The sequence below is a fragment of the Anas acuta genome, chromosome 9, assembly GCF_963932015.1.
Source record: "Anas acuta chromosome 9, bAnaAcu1.1, whole genome shotgun sequence".
Lineage (NCBI taxonomy): Eukaryota > Metazoa > Chordata > Aves > Anseriformes > Anatidae > Anas > Anas acuta.
The window spans coordinates 21,997,088-22,014,976 of NC_088987.1; the positions used below are offsets into that span (position 1 = coordinate 21,997,088).

General features: G+C 44.6%; 1 protein-coding gene across 12 annotated transcripts in view; it reads right to left on the reverse strand.

Annotated features, from left to right (window-relative positions):
- DOCK10 (dedicator of cytokinesis 10) overlaps nt 1-17,889 on the reverse strand; it is a 148,026-nt gene that overhangs the window by 114,161 nt on the left and 15,976 nt on the right. For 6 of the 12 annotated variants that reach the window (XM_068691431.1, XM_068691432.1, XM_068691435.1 and 3 more), the window contains exon 1: nt 11,542-11,959. The exons of 5 other annotated variants lie outside the window; for them this stretch is intronic. In XM_068691431.1, coding sequence (XP_068547532.1) covers nt 11,542-11,706 — 165 coding nt within the window. In that variant the 5' untranslated portion in view covers nt 11,707-11,959. Of the gene's footprint in view, nt 1-11,541; nt 11,960-17,889 lie in introns of those variants that run through there. One more of the 12 variants, XM_068691434.1, reaches the window with a different exon arrangement.

The following is a 17,889-nucleotide window of genomic DNA, read 5'->3' on the forward strand; positions in this document are numbered from 1 at the left end:
CTGTGAGTTCACAGATGCCTACGGAAAAATAAAGAAACCAGTAAGCATAGCAGTATTTCTTCCGCATACTCCTCCAGTTTCCATTCACGCAGGCTCCCAGCTGAGGTACCATCCTCCATATTCACTAATTCTCAAACACTTTCCTGTCATGGACGTACCCAATAATTCTTTAAATTTATGCAAGCACCAAGGATGTTAAATATTTGGTGGCAAGGAAATCCACAGCTCAAATATTCATTCTGTTGAGCAAATTCTCTTCACTTCCCTCCTCCTACCCCAAAGCTGTCATCCACTAGCTTCAAGTGATGACCCCAATTTCTCTTGTTGAGAGTAGGAACTGCAAGCAAAGGCTACACGTGTGACACCATTTTTGCTTTTTCAGCTTCCATCCTATCCTCTCATAGTTGTTCAGGCCAGCCCAGGTCCACTCTTTACCTACACGGTCACAGTCTACTGATCCTCCTTCCTCATCCTTCTCTGTAATTTTACAACTCCAGTACGTGTGCTTTGAACTGTGCTGTGTATTAAAGACCTCCCAGGAAGCTGCTACAGAACTCTGTTATCCAAGAATAGATCAAAAAGCAAATTTACTTTATGATTTCTGAGTGAGCAAGAAAGCAGGACCAGAGCTACATGTATGTCATTCTTAACACAGTAAAGCTGCTGTAAGCATCCGGGCCGCAGCCTCTGCAAGGCTGGGAGCTGAATCGTAGCCATTCCTCTTCCTTTGCCTTCTCCGAATGGTTTTCTCTAACAGGATGAATGTCGGCCAGTATTTCTTCCCTTGTGTTTTTCCCCGCTCCCACGCCTTGCTCTTTGTAGCCAGCAGTGAAGACAAGCCCTTCAACCTTCACTCTTGCCTAACCACCAGGAACATAAACTGGTCATGGACAGCCTGACTCTGTAATGCATGAGCTGGAATTTTTATTTTATTTTTTAATTCTGGAAAGTCCAGAAAACTCTCTCTTCCCGTCAAAATAGCTGGAACATCTTGATTCATTTCTACTAAGCACCACTTGAGCTGGACACAAAAGCAGCGGTCAGAAAATCAGAAGCTAAGAGGTTAACTTCTGATTGCCTGCAAATACACAGCACAGCCAGGCAGAAGCAAGTGCCAGAAAAGGATGTGGATGGGAAACAAAGCAGTTTGCTGCAGTTCTTCCTCACTCAGTTCCTTTTTCTGCTTGAAGCACTGCAGACATGGTCTGATTCTAGGAGCAAATCCTTTGTAAAAATATTTCCAAGAAATACGGTCGTCTTTTGAATGCGTTTTACAAAAAGCAATGTTCAGCCACCAACTCAGATTATTTTTGCAGGCTCATGTAACATAAAATTGCCATTGATTTTGTTTTAAAAAGGAAAACTGGCAAGTACTTTTTACGTGCAAAAGCTTTTGGCAGCTTAAAAATACTGTGTAAAGAAAATTCTCAGTGGGAACTGGTACAAACTTTTGTGTCAACTCATCTCTCAGATATTTCATGTGGGCAGGTCCATTTTGGTGTATTCTTCAAGAACAGCCTTTTCTGTAAAGCAAAAACATTTTAGAGCTCCATTTTATTAACTATGATTTACAGTTTCTGTTTTTCTTCGATTCAGTAAAGGAAGACAAACATATTGGTACCCAGCTTAGGCAGGATTCACTTCTGATTTGTATATGAAATGAAGCACACGCTAAGAAGCATGTCTGTTATTTCCAAACACTTCTTCAGTTCAAACCACACTCATGAGTTTTCCTTGTACTTCTGAACATCACGCTGAGGCTTTCTGTGCTTGCACAGGTGCCCAAGGAAGTCAGGGGCATGCCGCCGGAGGGTTTCTGAGCAGCAGCAGGTAGTGGCCACGTGAACGCTTGGCTCACCAGTCCTGCCTCACTGATGGCTTTGCCGCACTGCCAGCAGAAACAGAGATTACCTGACAAAAGGGGCAAGCCACAGCATGACCAACAAATTACAACGTATATCTCAAATACTGGAGAATTTATTCGTTAAAAGTCTGCACAGAAACAGGAAACGTTTCCCCCTGGACTGACCAGCGTGGAGGTCAGGATGACTCCCTGCACCCTCTGCCCGTGTGCTGCTCACAGCCATGCAAAGGATGTGCCACGAGGCACACCTGGGAGCCGAGACGGCCAACAAGGGCCTGAGCTTCATTCGCATCAGGTCAGCCGAAAGACAAAAGGAAACCCAGCGGCAAGACCACGAGGCCGAGTAAGCTGGGCACTCCTGGCCACGAACAAGTGTTCAGCTAACCCTACAGATTGCTGCACCTCCTGTAGGGCCTTGCCTCATCTCCCTGCTTAAAACCAAAGAGCTGATGGTGGTCAATAGCTGGAGGAGCTCAGGCACTGCAAATAACCCAAGCAGTCATGGCCTGGCTGAGCACATCCAGGCCTGAGCGCCAGCTGGCGAGACCGCAGAGGCAGCTGGACACGGCCTGCACTTCCATGCAGCTCGAGGGAGATGAGGAAAGGCTCCTCAAGCACGTGGGAGAACGGGGTAAGGACAGACACAGCTAAGGCACTGGGAAAAGAGAAATGGAGATCGACTACTTGAGCACCATTTGTATTCTTCACTTTCAAGCCCCAAGTAGCCAAAAGTGAGAAAATAGAGGCGCGCTGCCAGGCAAAGTTTCTCCTAAGAAATTGTCTGCCTTTGTAATTGCATTAAGATCGGACCTGCTACACAGTGAGCTGTAGCACATGGTTGCACAAAATTCACCGATGGAAGAAACCTCTCAGAAGGAGAGTGGCGTGTCTGGTTCCAGGAATTCACACGTCAGTAATTAATCTCCCCACTGGTATGGTTTATGCTCTGAAAGAGCTAATTTTAGCATATAAGTCGCAGCCTGCTGAAAGCATCAAGGTAGCACCGAAATTGCATTGCAATGCCAAAGAGAAGTTGTCAGTGATGATGCCAAGATGTTTAACTCCCAACATACTAGTTTCATAGCTCATCACTGATTGATCCAGCAAGGCCAAGGCCACACACATTTTCCACTCTCTGATTTCTTTTTTTTTTTTTAAAAAAAAAAAAAAAGAAAAAAAAAGGAGGGGGGGGGAGGAGGTGGCAGGCAGCAGAGTTATGCTTCTGATCTGTTTTTCTGTTTTATTGCATTAAAGTCTAAAATGTATCCTGCTGCATTTACACATGTAAAACCAAGAGCTCAATCTGGCTGTCTCATCTTCAAGCATGTATCAATACTAATAAAAAGAAAATCAGCACAGCAGTTGACAGATGAGAAATAAGGAAAAACAAACACCAAAGGCATTAAGTATTCACTTCAGTTGGTTCCATACACTGCATTCAGAGTGATCCCCGAGGCATAAAGAAGTCTGACAAACATTACAATGGCTATTTTTCATTGCAAACCACACACACAGATTCTATTATATTTTAAGCTAACCACAAATTGGCAATAATTATTAACAGACTGCAATTGTAAAAGTAAGATATTGCACACATTCTTTCTGTTCAGACAGAACATAACATTTTGTTCTGAAGAGGCACCAATTAAACAGGAAGCAAAAAGTACAGTTTTTATAATATGCATTTATTTATGCAGGTCCCTATGTCTAAAATAAGAGTCCCAGCGGAGGTGAAGTAAGTGAGCCCCAGAGCAATGAGGGAACCAGGGTGCTGAGCTTCATTCTGACCAGGGACGTGTCTGCATGTGCACGGTTACCCCACCTCAGAGGAGGAGGTCATGGTCCATGGTCTGAGCCAGCCTAGGCTGGCCTGGACATGGAATAGTGCCCCACGATGATGCCAGCCCCTTGCCACCCAAAACATCCTTAATTATTAAATAGTGATGTGTTTTTTGATGCTGATTTCTAACCCTCTACCACGGCACGCCTCTCTCCACACAATAATTCAGGCTACAGACTTGGTTATTCAGAGGAAGCGATTCAAAAGCTGGAAGACCAGAAACTGCTCCTGTATTTTGCAGACACTCCTCTTTCCTTAGCTCCAGACACTTTGATGACACCGTGCCTGCTTCTGTGTTCCTGAAGCAACAGCGCTGCGGTGAGCAATAATTCAGTTACTTGAGCACCTTGGCAGAGACTTCATTTCTTGTTTCACATGCTCACAAAAACAGAGCTGCCAATTAGTGCTAGCTGAAAGGATTAAATGCACTGAAAGTCTGCTTAGCCTTACTAATGAAATCCTGTGTTCTGCCTTTATGCACCTTATAACCTTTGGTTAAGGGAAGAGCAAAACCATTCACCTGTGTTTGTGCAGTTACTCTTAAGCTGCAGGAGGCATCGTGACCTGGAAGTCATCTGCATGCACCCACAGACCAACAGCAGTCATCTAATAGTCAAAAAGAGGCCGTGCCTTTCATCAAAAGGACGAAATGATACAGGAAACGTAACCTAGAAGTCAATCTCTTGAGAGTTCTTAGAAATCAGGTGGCAGCTCTCTTGGGATGCAAAGCAGTAGACCAGGCTTTACAGCACATACAGTAACCACGCGATTTTAAAGCACAGATATGCTCATAGCACATATTCCTCAGTTTGTCTTTCTGCCACAGCTCTGGCCCTGTCAGCAGCCAGACAGGCTTTCTGTTTGAAGCGGAACAACTCAGGAGCTGGTGTTAGGGAAAGGGAAGTGAAATGACTCCTGTTGTACCGGGCCACGTCACCCCACCTTGCTGGCCACAGGTTGCAGGAGAGGCTACAGAGCAACGGGCACTTTCTATGTACATGGAAACCAAACAATTCTGATATATGTGTATATCTCTATGAAACAGATAAAGGCTGATAGACAACTTACGCAAGTTTAACAGCAATATGCCCAATTCATTTCAGATGAAGGGAAAGAGCACTTTCCTCTTGGCTTCTCTCCCCCCATCTCCAAGCCACTCCTCTCCCACCAGCCACAACCGCGCTCCCCTCACCCACCCCGGGGTCAGCAGCCCCGGACCTGCTGTGGGAGGTGAGACATTGAATCATTTCAACTGAGACACAAGCCTGGAACTATGTGGGCAGCCCAAGGTGCACATAAAAAGAGAATGCCTCTGAAAGCAGACCTACACGCTGCCATTCACAGATACATAAAAGTTTATTTAATACATTCTGCATTTCTGCTGAACACTGTACCGCATACTGACAGTATGAAACAGAAAACCTCTGCTGCCTTCTGTGTTTCTGAGCAAGAAATACATTTCAAAGCACTTCTTGGAGTTTGCAGAACTTCAGAGATATTATTGTGGTTATTTTTGATTGCTCGTCCTGTGCCTAGTGCTTGGCATTTAAATCTATGTTCACTCTTTATTATTACACAGATTTTTCTCTTTTCCTTACTGCCTACTCCATGCTGAATGTATTTAATATTGCAACAAACACAGGAAAGCAAACAAACTCAAGATTTGTGCACAGGGCTGACTGGGTATAATCTCAACCTATTTACATCATGTACTATGTAAGATTTCTACAACCATAGCTCGCCCAATGCCAGAATCCCAGGCCTGTCAGATCACTGGGATTTTGTTCCTAACTCTTCCTTTATAAGATGGAAATACTTCAACATCAACAGAAAGGCACGGAGGAAGACCCAAAGAGCAAAACACTCAAGGAAAGCAGAAAGCTGGCATTTGCTTCAGCCCATCAGAACCGGAGCCAGGCAGAACAGCAGACAGAGCACTGCAGACAAAGCTGCCAACTGCAGCAGATCAAGCATGTGGATGCATAGATTTGCTTATAAATGTGCTTAGTAGGCGAAGCAGCACGGCTGCAGATGGCCAAAGCCTCAAGGTGTTTTGTTTGCTTGTTTCCCTCTTTTCCATTTTGGCCTTAATCAAGTTACTTTAGCTTTCTACAGGTCAATCGTCTTCTTTCCCAAGACGCATTTTGAGCACACATCTCAACTGCATAAAACCACGAAGCCTTCATGAAGCACTCCCAGCAACTGCAACTGACAGAGACTTCTCTATGTTCTTTTGAGCTACATTCTACCCTTCCTAGTAAAAATAAATAAATAGATAAATCATCTCCTGTGGAGCATATTTTTACCACCTGCTTTATTGTTTTGAATCCACAGACTTCACAAGCTGTCAAAGGAACTCAGTTCACAGATTCATAACAATTTAATTCCACATACTATCGTGCTGTACACATTACTTCGACATTAATAAGAGGGGAAAGCAATATAAAATGTTGTTGCTCAAATCACAGATCTAATCGTATTAAAGTCAGATGGAGGAGATTTGCTCAGTGGAAAAAGAATGGTTTTATGCCATCTCTTTTTCAGTCAGACGCATACTTCAACTGTTACTGCAATGATCTTAAATATGAAAACGAATCCCTGTTTTGGGCTCGTTCTCATCTGTGTTTAAGAAACTATATCTGCTGCTTAAACTAGTAAAAGCCAAAACCAAACCAAATGTCTTGTAGCACAGCAGAGCACACAGTGCTATAAGAAGTGAGGTGGGCACCATCCCTCCTGTACCATCCTGCTGATTATAACACCAGTCTCCACCAGTGCACACCCTCTGAAGGGAAGAGTTCATTGCTAGGGACTTACCAGCAGGCCTACAGAGCATCAGACACAAGAAAGAAGTCTCAAAGACAACAGCAGCAGCTGCAAAAATGGCTTTTTGAAGTAAAATTGCATTTTATGCATCACTTTACATTTTTCCTCTCTTTGCACTTGAACATTATTCATTTATTCAAACATAGTCCTGTGTCTGTTCCTATTGAGGTCAAGCGCCAAAGTGGATGTTGATTAAAGATAAATATGTATTTTAAATAACAATAAATTTATTTTACATTGAAGCTTCTGACTTGAGCTGAGAGATGCGAATGAGTATTTCTTCTGAACTTTCCAGCCCTGGATAATTTGGCCTTTCACGGACACTCCCCTCCTCCAAGACATGGCTCCTCTTCACAGAGTTAAACCTAACACTGCCCTCCACATCCACTGCCAGCCCTCCCCGTTTAGAGGCTCTCTGCAACATGCCCCTACCCATAAAACCAGCAAGTCACGAGTGGGAGATCTCAAAATGATTCCTAGAAACGCCATCTACTGATGGCACTGATGGCACTGAATGTGCGTATGGTGCAAATTTCAGTTCGGTAAATGCATGCAGAGGAGAAACAAAGTATGAACTATTTAAACTAGAAACAAAGTTAATGCAGATCCTGCAACAAAACTTAAGGAACAAGTCTGGATGTATATTTAAGCATTAGATGAGAGGTTTGTCAGGAAAATATCTTAAAGCTGTACTTTTATCTTTCCTACTGCTAGACCACAAGACTAAGTTTCCATTTACAAAGTGACACAAGAAGCAGCTCCACCAGTGCCCCAGCTCTGCCTGCACACCAGAGCAGAGAAGCTAACCTGTGTGTGACAGGGGAGGTTCTTGTACTTCCTGCGTAACTGGAACGAAGAGAGAAAGCCTCTGCAAGTTGTCTCTTTTCAGAGATGACAAATTGAATCGAGAGGGTAATAGCATCACCTCGCTGTTGCTGAGCTCAAGCTAACATGTCACTTCGAGTTACGACGCTGTTCAAAACGTGAAGCATTTTGCCATGTGTTCCTGTAGCTGGGTACCAAGGGAGGGGAAAAGTCGTACCCTCAAATATTGCATTTCACTCTTATCTTCCACACGAATCTCGGCTGCCAAAGTTCATAATAAATCATGTGAAAAGAAAACAATCAGTGACCTAGTAGATAAAGCTCAAGTTGTGTTCTAGTCATCAGCTCCAAATGCCAAGTGTCATCTAAGCATTAGCACTCGCTCTCCAAACAGTTCTGCATAACCCCAAGAACTAAATTTTATTTCTTCAGGCACCTTCCTCTTCCCTTCCCCCTTCCAAAAAAAAAAAAAAACAAAAAAAAACAAAAAACAAACCAAAACAAACAAACAAAAAAAAAGCACAAAAAAAAACCAACACCAGCATATAGTCATTTGCATATACTCTGCACAGACTGTATATATATATACATATATATATCTCAAACCTAACCACTTCATGGATTTTTTTTTTTTGATAAGTAACAAATAACAAGATGGTCTATTTGATGCAAATATTCAACTTCTACATCTAGCTAGTGGCTGCTGAATACCTATATTGCTTGTTTCTGATAGCTCCCAGGATTCTCTCCAGATAACACATTGACAGAAAATTTCCAGTTCCGTCTTTTTTACATCTCTCCCCTGTTCCATGGATCCTGTCAGCATACTAACCTGCCTTATCCAAGGATAAATACCAGTTTTCTAAACCAGAAAACTGGAAAAGAAAAAAATATCAGTGAACAAAGACATCAGCCCTCGTTTTCAGTAAGGATCCTGGACACGCCTGCTGCAACACCTACAGTTTCCATACAGAAATATGAGGTGGTTGATAAGCGATAGCTGCAAGCTGTACTGGGACCCTCTCCCTTTTCCAGCCCCCAGCTCCTCTGCAGGGAGGTGTGTGCTGGGGGCTCACCCCCGGCTGCGGGAGAGGAAGAGCCACAGGTGGGCAAAGCACGCTCAGAAGCGAAGGGCACAAACAGCCTTCATTCATATGGCATGGGATAAGCAACTGGAAGTGTAAAAAAGGAGCCTTTTTTTTTTTTTTTTTTTTTTTAAACCATACCTACAGGCCAGAGATTTTCATACCAGAACTATAAACTGACTTCCTCTAATGCCTCTTTTTTTTTTTTCCATTTGTAATGTTTGCAAACATGACCATTAAAGGCACAATTCCTAGGGCAGCCTACACAGATGTTCCATTTCAGAGTTAATAACGGGAGATGGGGCACATCTGTAGTGCCGTACGCTTACTGCAAGTATGTTAGCATAGGCAGCCTCACAATTCCTTTCCATATCAAGGCAACATTTAGATTTTACTTTGCTCTCCCAGGGCAAACAAACTCGCAAGAACGCGCAGCAGAGCTGGGGACTTAAAAAACCCATTCATAAAGGAGGCCCAGTTTATCTTCCAGGGTCGACACTAAATCCTAACAGTCCTGGTAGGAAGCACGCCCCAGGGGCACAGCAGCTCCAAGGAGGCAGACAGGCCAAGTACCAGTTTGGCAGCTGACAGGAGCCCACCTGCAGGTCAGCATGCCTCGGGGTCTTCTGCACCCTGGGACTTCTTGGCCCCTCTTCTTTGGGCACCCCGATCACCCCCTGCCCCCAGTCCTGCGGGCTAGGTGGTCTACTTGGGATCAGCTTAGCTCCTGGCATCTGCACAACGTGAATGATGATGTTTTGAGCTAAACACTCTTCTACTTGTCTACATAATTGTCTCCACTGTATTATCCAGACATAAACTTCAATGATCTACAACAGACCAAGGAAGGAAAAAAAATGGTTAGGACTGTAACACACGCTTTATTAAGATGCAGTAGCCTCCAGTCCTCTTTATCATGCTGCTTATTTGAGTAACACATGAATTTTAGTGGAACCAGGACCATCAATTCCCATCACAGAAGTGCTCTGAAGCAGCGCTTCCTTCTGAACTCACCAGTTCTCCCCATCACTGGTATGCCTCCCTGCAAGGGTCGATGAGGGTTTATTTTAGATAGTTATGCAATTAACTGCTTCTAGCCTGCCTATAAACAAAAAACCACAGTGATAACACCCATCCAGAACTGCAAGGCAAGATGCAAGAGGCACGACCATTTTTCCAAGCTGCCCAGCCGCTTCCCCCTGCAGCTCCCACCGTGCCGAAGCCAGCCCCATGGGCTGCTCTCCCTCTGCTTCTCCAAGGACCTGGGGCAGACAGGATTCCCACAGATCTCCTGGGAAAGGGCAGGATAAGTGCCGGTGCATTAATGCTGCTGCCCTGTTCCCTCGTGGAGTTACTACCACAGGCAGAGGGCTTGAGACCAAAGCTCACACCCTGCAGCAGGTGACAGGCAGACGCCTGGCCATGCTCAGCGCCTCTGGGCATCCCCCTCTGGGCATCTCTTCGGGGCTGACAAAAGCTTCCACAGCTCCTAGTAAAGCCTCACTTCTCAGAGCCCTGCTCCCACAGAATTTGCCAGCACGGAACCACAACCCAGGCTACCACTAGCTGGTGTTGGGGTACAGGGTGTGCACTGCGCTGTTTGCTGCCACTTTGCCCAAGCCCACCCTTCTGTAGCGAGGGATGAGGCAAGTTGCACTGATGATTCAGACTCTGACATGCTGCAATTTCTTCCAGATCTTTCTCAAGTCATTATGCTTGAAACTACTACAGGGAGGGAGACAACTACTTGTTTAAATGCTGTTGAAGTAGTTTATTTAACCATTAGATGTGGAAAAAAAAAAGTTTGTTTTATATATACACTGGATTTTAAAGCAAAAGATGCTTAAACGTAGCTTTGCAATGATGAAATCCACGCTCTCCGTCCTTGTGACCAGTAGCCACAACCCCTGCACTGGATAATGCCCTCAGCTGATAATTAAAGCACAGCTTGGATTGGATCCTAGCTACTATAGTTGCCATGACTGCAACACACGCCTCTATGGGCAGCAATGCTCTATTCAAACCGCTGCCAGACCTCATGACAGCTACTAAATTCTCCGATGTTACCATCACCCACTTACGTTTACGTTACTGCTCTGTATTACAGCCGGGTGTCAGAGGATGTGCTTTGGACCTGATCATAGCATCCTTCATAGAGAGGAGAAAGAAACAACAAAAATATTTTCCATTGCTCAAATACTATACCTGATCACTCTGACAAACTGGCAAAAATACTATCTGCAGCGTCTTGGTAATATAGAAATATAAATAAATATATATATATATATTTTACCAAGTAAGAGCCACACAGTACTAAATCACTGCCATCTCAGACCTGAGCTGCTTCAAGATGGTAAAGTTCATTCTGCGTGGATCAGCAAGGAAGAGCAGTACCTAGGTGGTCAGCACATTCTCCATGCTGAAGCAGTGACTTGTAATGAAAACAACCTTGTCACTTATCCCTCATAAAGCTATACTGCTTATTTTATTCCAAGCACAAAATAAAAACAAACCAGTTTTAATTCAGAGAGAAAATTTGAGCCCCCTCTGTTACAGAACCGAGGAAACTCACTAAGCCGGGAAGTGGCGAGCTGCAAACATCTTGCTGCTGCAAACAGTTTGCAGCAAAGACATATGGGAGCTGATCTGCAAACAACTCGATATATTTTCCAGCTGCATCCTGGGTGAAAGGAAAGGGGTTTTGTCTATCTTTCAGGTTTGTTTTTGTTTTTATGATGAACAGACTTGGTAAACATTTTGTAAGCTGTCTGCTGTTTGGAATTCCAAGTCTGAAGTAAAACACGACTGCACTACAGGCTCCAAAGCTGCTCGTCTCACAGATAGTAACAAAACCCATCAGTAAATTAAACAAACAGAACAGTTACTTCAGCCTATGAGTAGCTCGCAGCTTTAGTGAGAGATTAAAGTAACATTTCAGCCGTGTTTGTGAACAGAGACAGCAAATCTACCAGGAGAATAATCTATAGTAGCAAACAGCCTGTCAAACGCTCTCTCCCTCCGATTATGTAGTCAAAGAAAATAAATGGCACAGCATCTGTAATAATAATTCTGACAACTCTGCTGATTAAAGTATACCGTACCATTATGATGAGAGTCCTGGGTCTGCTCATTTCATCGTCGCTATCCAGCGGCAGGATTTCATGTGACAACTCCTCTCGTCGCCGTCGTCTACAAATATGTGGACAGTTCCTCTGTACCACAGAACGAAAGGCTTGAAGCAGAACAATGCTGGCAGCACAACCCATATCTGCATCCTGAAGCCTACAAAATAACTTCTATGTTTATGCTATGTTTGAAAAACAGTGGCTCCTTGTCCCTGAAAACAGCCTACAGTGCAGCTGCAGCCAGCTCGCTCTCCAATCGCTTCCTTGAGCTCTGATCATCTGATCACAACCGAATAGCTTGGATGCAGATAGAGGAAAGATTTGATCCACTGAAACTGAAGCACATGCAGCATTACGATCCTTTGCTCTCTCTCCCCCTCTCCCTCTGCTTCTGAATTCACACGAGAAAATGTGCTCCCTCTCTTGTACGATAAGCCTCCTCCTCTGATTCCAGTTTCATGGAACTGGAAGTATGAAAGTGCCGAGTCCAAGCACACCAGCTGCTCCTTACACACACAGCCATCAACAACTGGCAGGATCAGTTCACATACCTTTTAAAAAAAGTCATGTGCAGCAAAATAATAGCAAACATCTGGAAAGTTATTAGCTCTCATTAGCAGCATTGCTGTTTTTAAAATACTTCACTTAGGGGTGTTTTGATGCTAAAATATGTTAGAGCTCACTGAGGGATTTGGGCTGTAATCTTTTTGCTTCTTGCGATTTTCTGAAGCACAGCAAGCTCATTTGAGTTTTAAATGTAGCTAGTGGAAAAAAAAATCTGGACTGCTTCATCCAGCTCATGTTAAAATAGCTGTGGCTCTATGAGAACCAGCAGTGTTCAGTTCTGAAATGCCTCTCAATAGCGCAGTTGTTGTGTGTTCCCACACATGCATTTGTTTTGCAGAGTAAGGCATTTTTATGTCTACATAGGAGGCTTGTTTGAGAGGGGTCTCTGCTAACGGGGTCTCACACTGAAAGAGACACTGGGGACTTGCCAAGAAGGGTAAGGGGAACGCAGTTTAGTCTTTTACCCATCGGGATGCAGGCAGCTGCAGGCTGGCAGTGGGAACAAGAAGCCGCCCTGGCTCCTGCCGGACAAGCCACGCAAGCAGCACTCAGAGGTGCTCGGAAATCACACGGCTGACCTGGAAACCCAGCGTGGGCTAATGGTGCATAGTGTAAGGTAAGAGCACTCGAGAGGAAGTGAACACTAAAAATATATACAGAAAATGGGTTTCTCCTACACATTGGGAAGACTAAATTTCCAATACGGTTTCCAGAGAAGCTGCTTTTAAGCTAATATGTCTAACTTTATTATATGTGCATCCAAAAACATATTTACTTTTCATCAGAAGGCTTTGATTCCTAACGAAAGCCACGAGAGCTTTGTCATCAATTTCCTTGCAACCTTATAATTCAAGTTAATGTAATCTCTGTAAATAACACTCCTCCTCACAACCTCAGGCAGGAACTGCACTGAAAGCATTCCGTGGAAATGTTTTCTTCTGGCTTTGATTAGAGTTTAATTGCTTAGCACTCTGGCAAAGGACACAATTTTAATTAAAGCATTCGCCAGGAAAACTAAATACGTCCTTTAAAAGCAGTGAGCCCATTGCTGTTATTTCTTGCCCAGCTTGCTTTGAGTGCATCCAGAAAGGGCGAGGAGCAGCAGCGGGCACAGCCCAACCCCACGCACGGCTCTGCCAACGCACCTACCGGCTCAGCCACCCGCACGGCTCCGACTCCACGTGCTGAAAGGCTGCGTGTGCCTGCCCTACAGAGGAGGCTGTGTACCACGCTTATTACTTGGACTTTTCTAATGTGATTACAAGAGCACAGTGGCACAACTGTGTGATTTCTGCACCGAATCTGCAATTCTGCCTGCTGCTGCTGTTGTTTATGTTTCCCTCAGTCCCCTGCCTGCTCCAGAAGTGAGGCTGATACCTTGGCCACACAGAAGATGCACTTGGCAGCTGGCAGAGCTGAATTCCTACTCTAATTCCAGCAACATCAACATGGGCTTGGGTGACATCCTGCATAATGTCTGTTGCTGGCTGTTATGGCAACTGTTCTGCTACCTTGGGGCTGCTAGCACATCCTGTGTGTGCCTGCACGACATCTTCTGCTCTCCAGGGTTCAGCTGGCAGGGATTTTTATGAATTTTGGTTTCCAACACTCACACACACGTGCACACACACGTGGAATAGCATCCTAGGGCTCGACCCAAAGCTTTGCTTTGCTCCCAGTGAAGAATCTCATTCAATTCAGTGGTCTTTGGATCAAACTGTTCCCTGCCAGTGGTCCGAGTGACTTCATTACAATTATTTGGGGATTAAGATATTATTAGATACAAGTAGGAATGACATAATCCTGGCATGGCATCTCCTACCAAAGAAAAACAAGACTTAATCCAAAACCAAGTAAATTACAGAAGCCAAAGGCAGCTAAAACTGTACATTCAGGCCATGAGCAAAATTCAAGAACTGCAAAAACTTAGCTAATGCACACAGGGAGGGAAGTTTTCTTAAAACATTTCTGTTTTAAGAAAATCTCACAAAGCATAGGAAGGAAATTTCCCAGCCCAATAAAAATGCCTGGACATCCCATGCAACACACACAAATTTTGTTTTTGTAAATGTGGGGGTATGCTCAGCAGCATACACTATGCTTATGCACCAACTATTAACAGCATCAGTTTCTCTTACAGTGAAACATCAAGCACTGTTTTGTGTTAATTAGGACTTTAATCCAGAAGCTGAATTCACTGAAACCCTTCGGGAAGCAAAATCCTCCTTTGTGCAAGCAGGGCCTTAATTCCCCATTTCGAAGACTTTGGCAAGGAGGCTGGGCTCAGGAATATCCCCATTCAAATCCACCCGCTGCCATTCGCACTCCTTTCTTCACCACCAGTCATTTCAGCTGTGCTCAAGTAGCCGTGTAACACCAGCATGACAGTTTACAGAACAGGCTGGGAGGCAGACCATTAGAGGAATCCCGATTTAAAAAAGAAATAACTGAAACACGGAGAGGCAAGAGAGTTATTTTAAACCAGATGATTTCAGTGACCCAGTCCTTGGCAGCTCCAAGGGCTGGGTCTGTGCGGCAGCAAAGCCGTGCAACAGCAGAAGTGGGTCACGCTTGCCATAGCTTATAAAGGCTGTGGTAATAAAGCAGAGGTCAAGGGCATCTGGATTCTTGAGCTAGTAGCTATCCATCATGGCTCAGCTTCCACATGAAAGAGATGCCAGCTCTACAAACAGGCAGCCAAGGGCCGAAGAGGTGAACTGACTCTGGCAGGAGGTCTGCAGCGAAGTGTAAACCCCTTGTCTTCCAAGCACTGGCTTAAGTCTTCTGAAAATATTGCTGCACTTTTCTTTCCACAGACTGCAACATTTTCTAAAGATACTACCAAATAGTTTCATGCACTCCTCTTTCATAACCCTTTAGCACATCATTTTAAAAGTTTGTTTCCTTCCCACAAGCCTTCTTTATTTCATTAATCTTCCTCTATGTGTACTTCGACCATGTCAACAAATTTAAGGCCATTTTAAAGCACGAATTATTCTCCTGGGAAGAATCTTTAGTTTTTTCCAAGTCTATCTTACGTGAGTTACTATTCCATCTACCACCTCCTGGTACAGATGGCAAATGGCTCCCAACAACACACCGGCAATGTGCTGACAGCTGTCACAGCTCCATGCAGGGACCCACAGTTAGAGCAGAACTGCTGGAAAGGTCCAGCTTGTACAAGTAGCAGGCAAACATTTCAAGCAAGTTACAACAGCAAAATTACATTCTCTATCTTGATGCATACAAAGACCAACGAAGTTTTGGTGAGCTACTGTCATCTCTCAGCATGATATAATTTATCACTCGCATTGCCCTTCCAAAACAAAAGGAGCTGGCAGACATTATCTTCCTAGCAAAGGGAATTTTCCTCAGACACATCAAAAGTCCATGTCTCCAGAATTTGTTTTCTTAAAGGCATTGCAAGGAAAACAGCGAAAATATGCACGCAAGTTTGAAAGTCCCTTTTCATGCTTGGATACTTCAGAACAAGCAGTGGAATCCTAACCAGCATCAGGACTTGGGTCAATAATACGAAATACTCCAAGAGGCTGTCTTTACAGCAGTCTGCTTGATGAAATAAACTAGTCATGAACGCATCTCCTCTTATTTCATGCATCATGCCTGAGGAATGATAGGAACTGAAGCCTTTCAGTGAGCTTCATCTAACTCCCTAAAGCAAGCAGCAGGACATGGTGGATACAGCAGTGTTGCCAACACCTTTGTCCCTGTTCCCTGCCAGGTTGCATGTGGAAGATGGGGGACTGTTTGGATCCCTCCTCAAGAGCTGCCCTACCCTCTCCTCCAGCACAGTTACGTCCCAAACCTTTCACATCTGGATGAGCAGAGAGGCAGTGCAGTGTGAGGCTGAACTACTGCTACCATACAAAAAAAAAAAAAAAAAAGCTTTGAAGTGCACACGGGGATCACCCATTTATTTCAGAGAAAGCATATGCACTCACAGTTGCTAAAAGCTATGAGTAGCCTCAGAGCCTTCTAATACACCTTCCAGCTGTGGTCTTACGGTAATTTAAAAACATTCATGCACGGTATTTCAAGATGTTGCTTCAAAACAGTTAAACGCCAGAAAAAACGAGGTCTCGTGCATGGCAGAGCAGGCCCGAGGGTCTTGCCAAAGGTGACTCAGAGTCAGAAGGACACGAGAGGCTTTTACATTTCTTTATTTTCCACCAGCTACTCCTCAGTGAACTGGGAAAGAAGCATTTACTTCACTAAGTGCTCAGAACAGTTTCTGAATGACAGGAGACTTCAGCACGTATTTCCTTCCGACTGAGGCACGCAATTCTCAATTAACAACACCAACCACCAGTCAGCACAACCACCAGTCAGCACAACCTCCCCACTTGGCAGTATGTGGTTGTGACTACACAAGAGGCTGAACTCATCCAGCCACCTCATTTCTCAGGCTCTCAGGCACTGCAGGACGTTCAGGACCCTCCTGGCACTGCCACAAAGCCGCCGCCACCCGCTCCAGAGCGAGCAGGGCTGCAGAAAGCGGGTGTATGGCACCCTCTAGGGAGTAGTACATGAAAGACAAACGCACCGACAGGCACAGCTCTGCTGGCAGGATGACACAAACAGCACGTTTGTTAAATGACTATTTATAAAACCTCGACTTTACACGAAGAAAAACGTGACTGCACTACCCAAGCCGTTTAATGGAGTCAGGCGTGCTTCACCACAACTAGGAGGCGGCCCAGAAGAAGGGCGGCAGGATGAGGGTGGCTGTACGTAACCCTTCCAAACACATGGCTCACGTTGATCCATAACCAGGCCCTTAAGCACAGAGAGCTGGCTGCCTGCAGGCTGTCTGTGCAGCGTGGAGCTGGACATAGCACAGCCAGGCCGCGAGGAGCCCGTCACAGCGCCGGGCCTGGGCCGGGCAGCCCAAACGTGCCACTAACCCCGTGCCTACAACTCGCTTGTTTTCTGACTCTACGTGCTAAAAACAGAAGCCATCACATGCGGGAATGGGAAAAAAAAAGTCTGGTAACCACAGGAAGAGACTGCCCATGACCGCTTGAGCTAATGCCGCCCTCCTCTTCTCAACAGTGCTTTCCTTTCGTCTTTCACATTATGCCTGGTGGAAAGGGCTGCACCGAAGTTGTGTGGAGTACTCTGAGTTACTACCACACCACACGTGGCCAAAATACAGAGCTTTTCACCTGACAGATCCCTCAACAAGGTTCGCAATAACGTAAATGTACTGCAGCCACTTAACAGATAAGGAAGCAGACAAAGTGACAAAAAAGACTGAATTAAGGATTTCCAACAGGCTGGTGACAGAAACTGGGCTGGAACCCAGAACAGAACGTGACACACACATAACTTGCATGCAAATAATTGCTGCATTCCTATTTCCAACCCAAGTGATGCCTCCTGATGATTCACAAGTCATTCCTCACTTTGGTGGGTACCTTATTACTATCGCAGCCTCCATGATGGGATTACTCTCAGGTACTTTTCCTAGATTAAGTAAAATGGGAGAACTGTAATCCACAGGCAGCGATTGAAATCTCTATTTCAATGCACTTCAGTGGCTTTTGGATCTAACACTACATATTTTATAGACTGGCAAAGAACATTGTTGTGGTTTCCTTAAATATGTACCAGGAAATAAAAATGTTTTTTTTTTTTTTTGAAGCATTTGCTTTATAAGAAATTTTATTATCCCATAAAATGGGTAAACTATTATTTGGAGCTACCAACATTCATCCGTTGTCTGACGCAGCACCA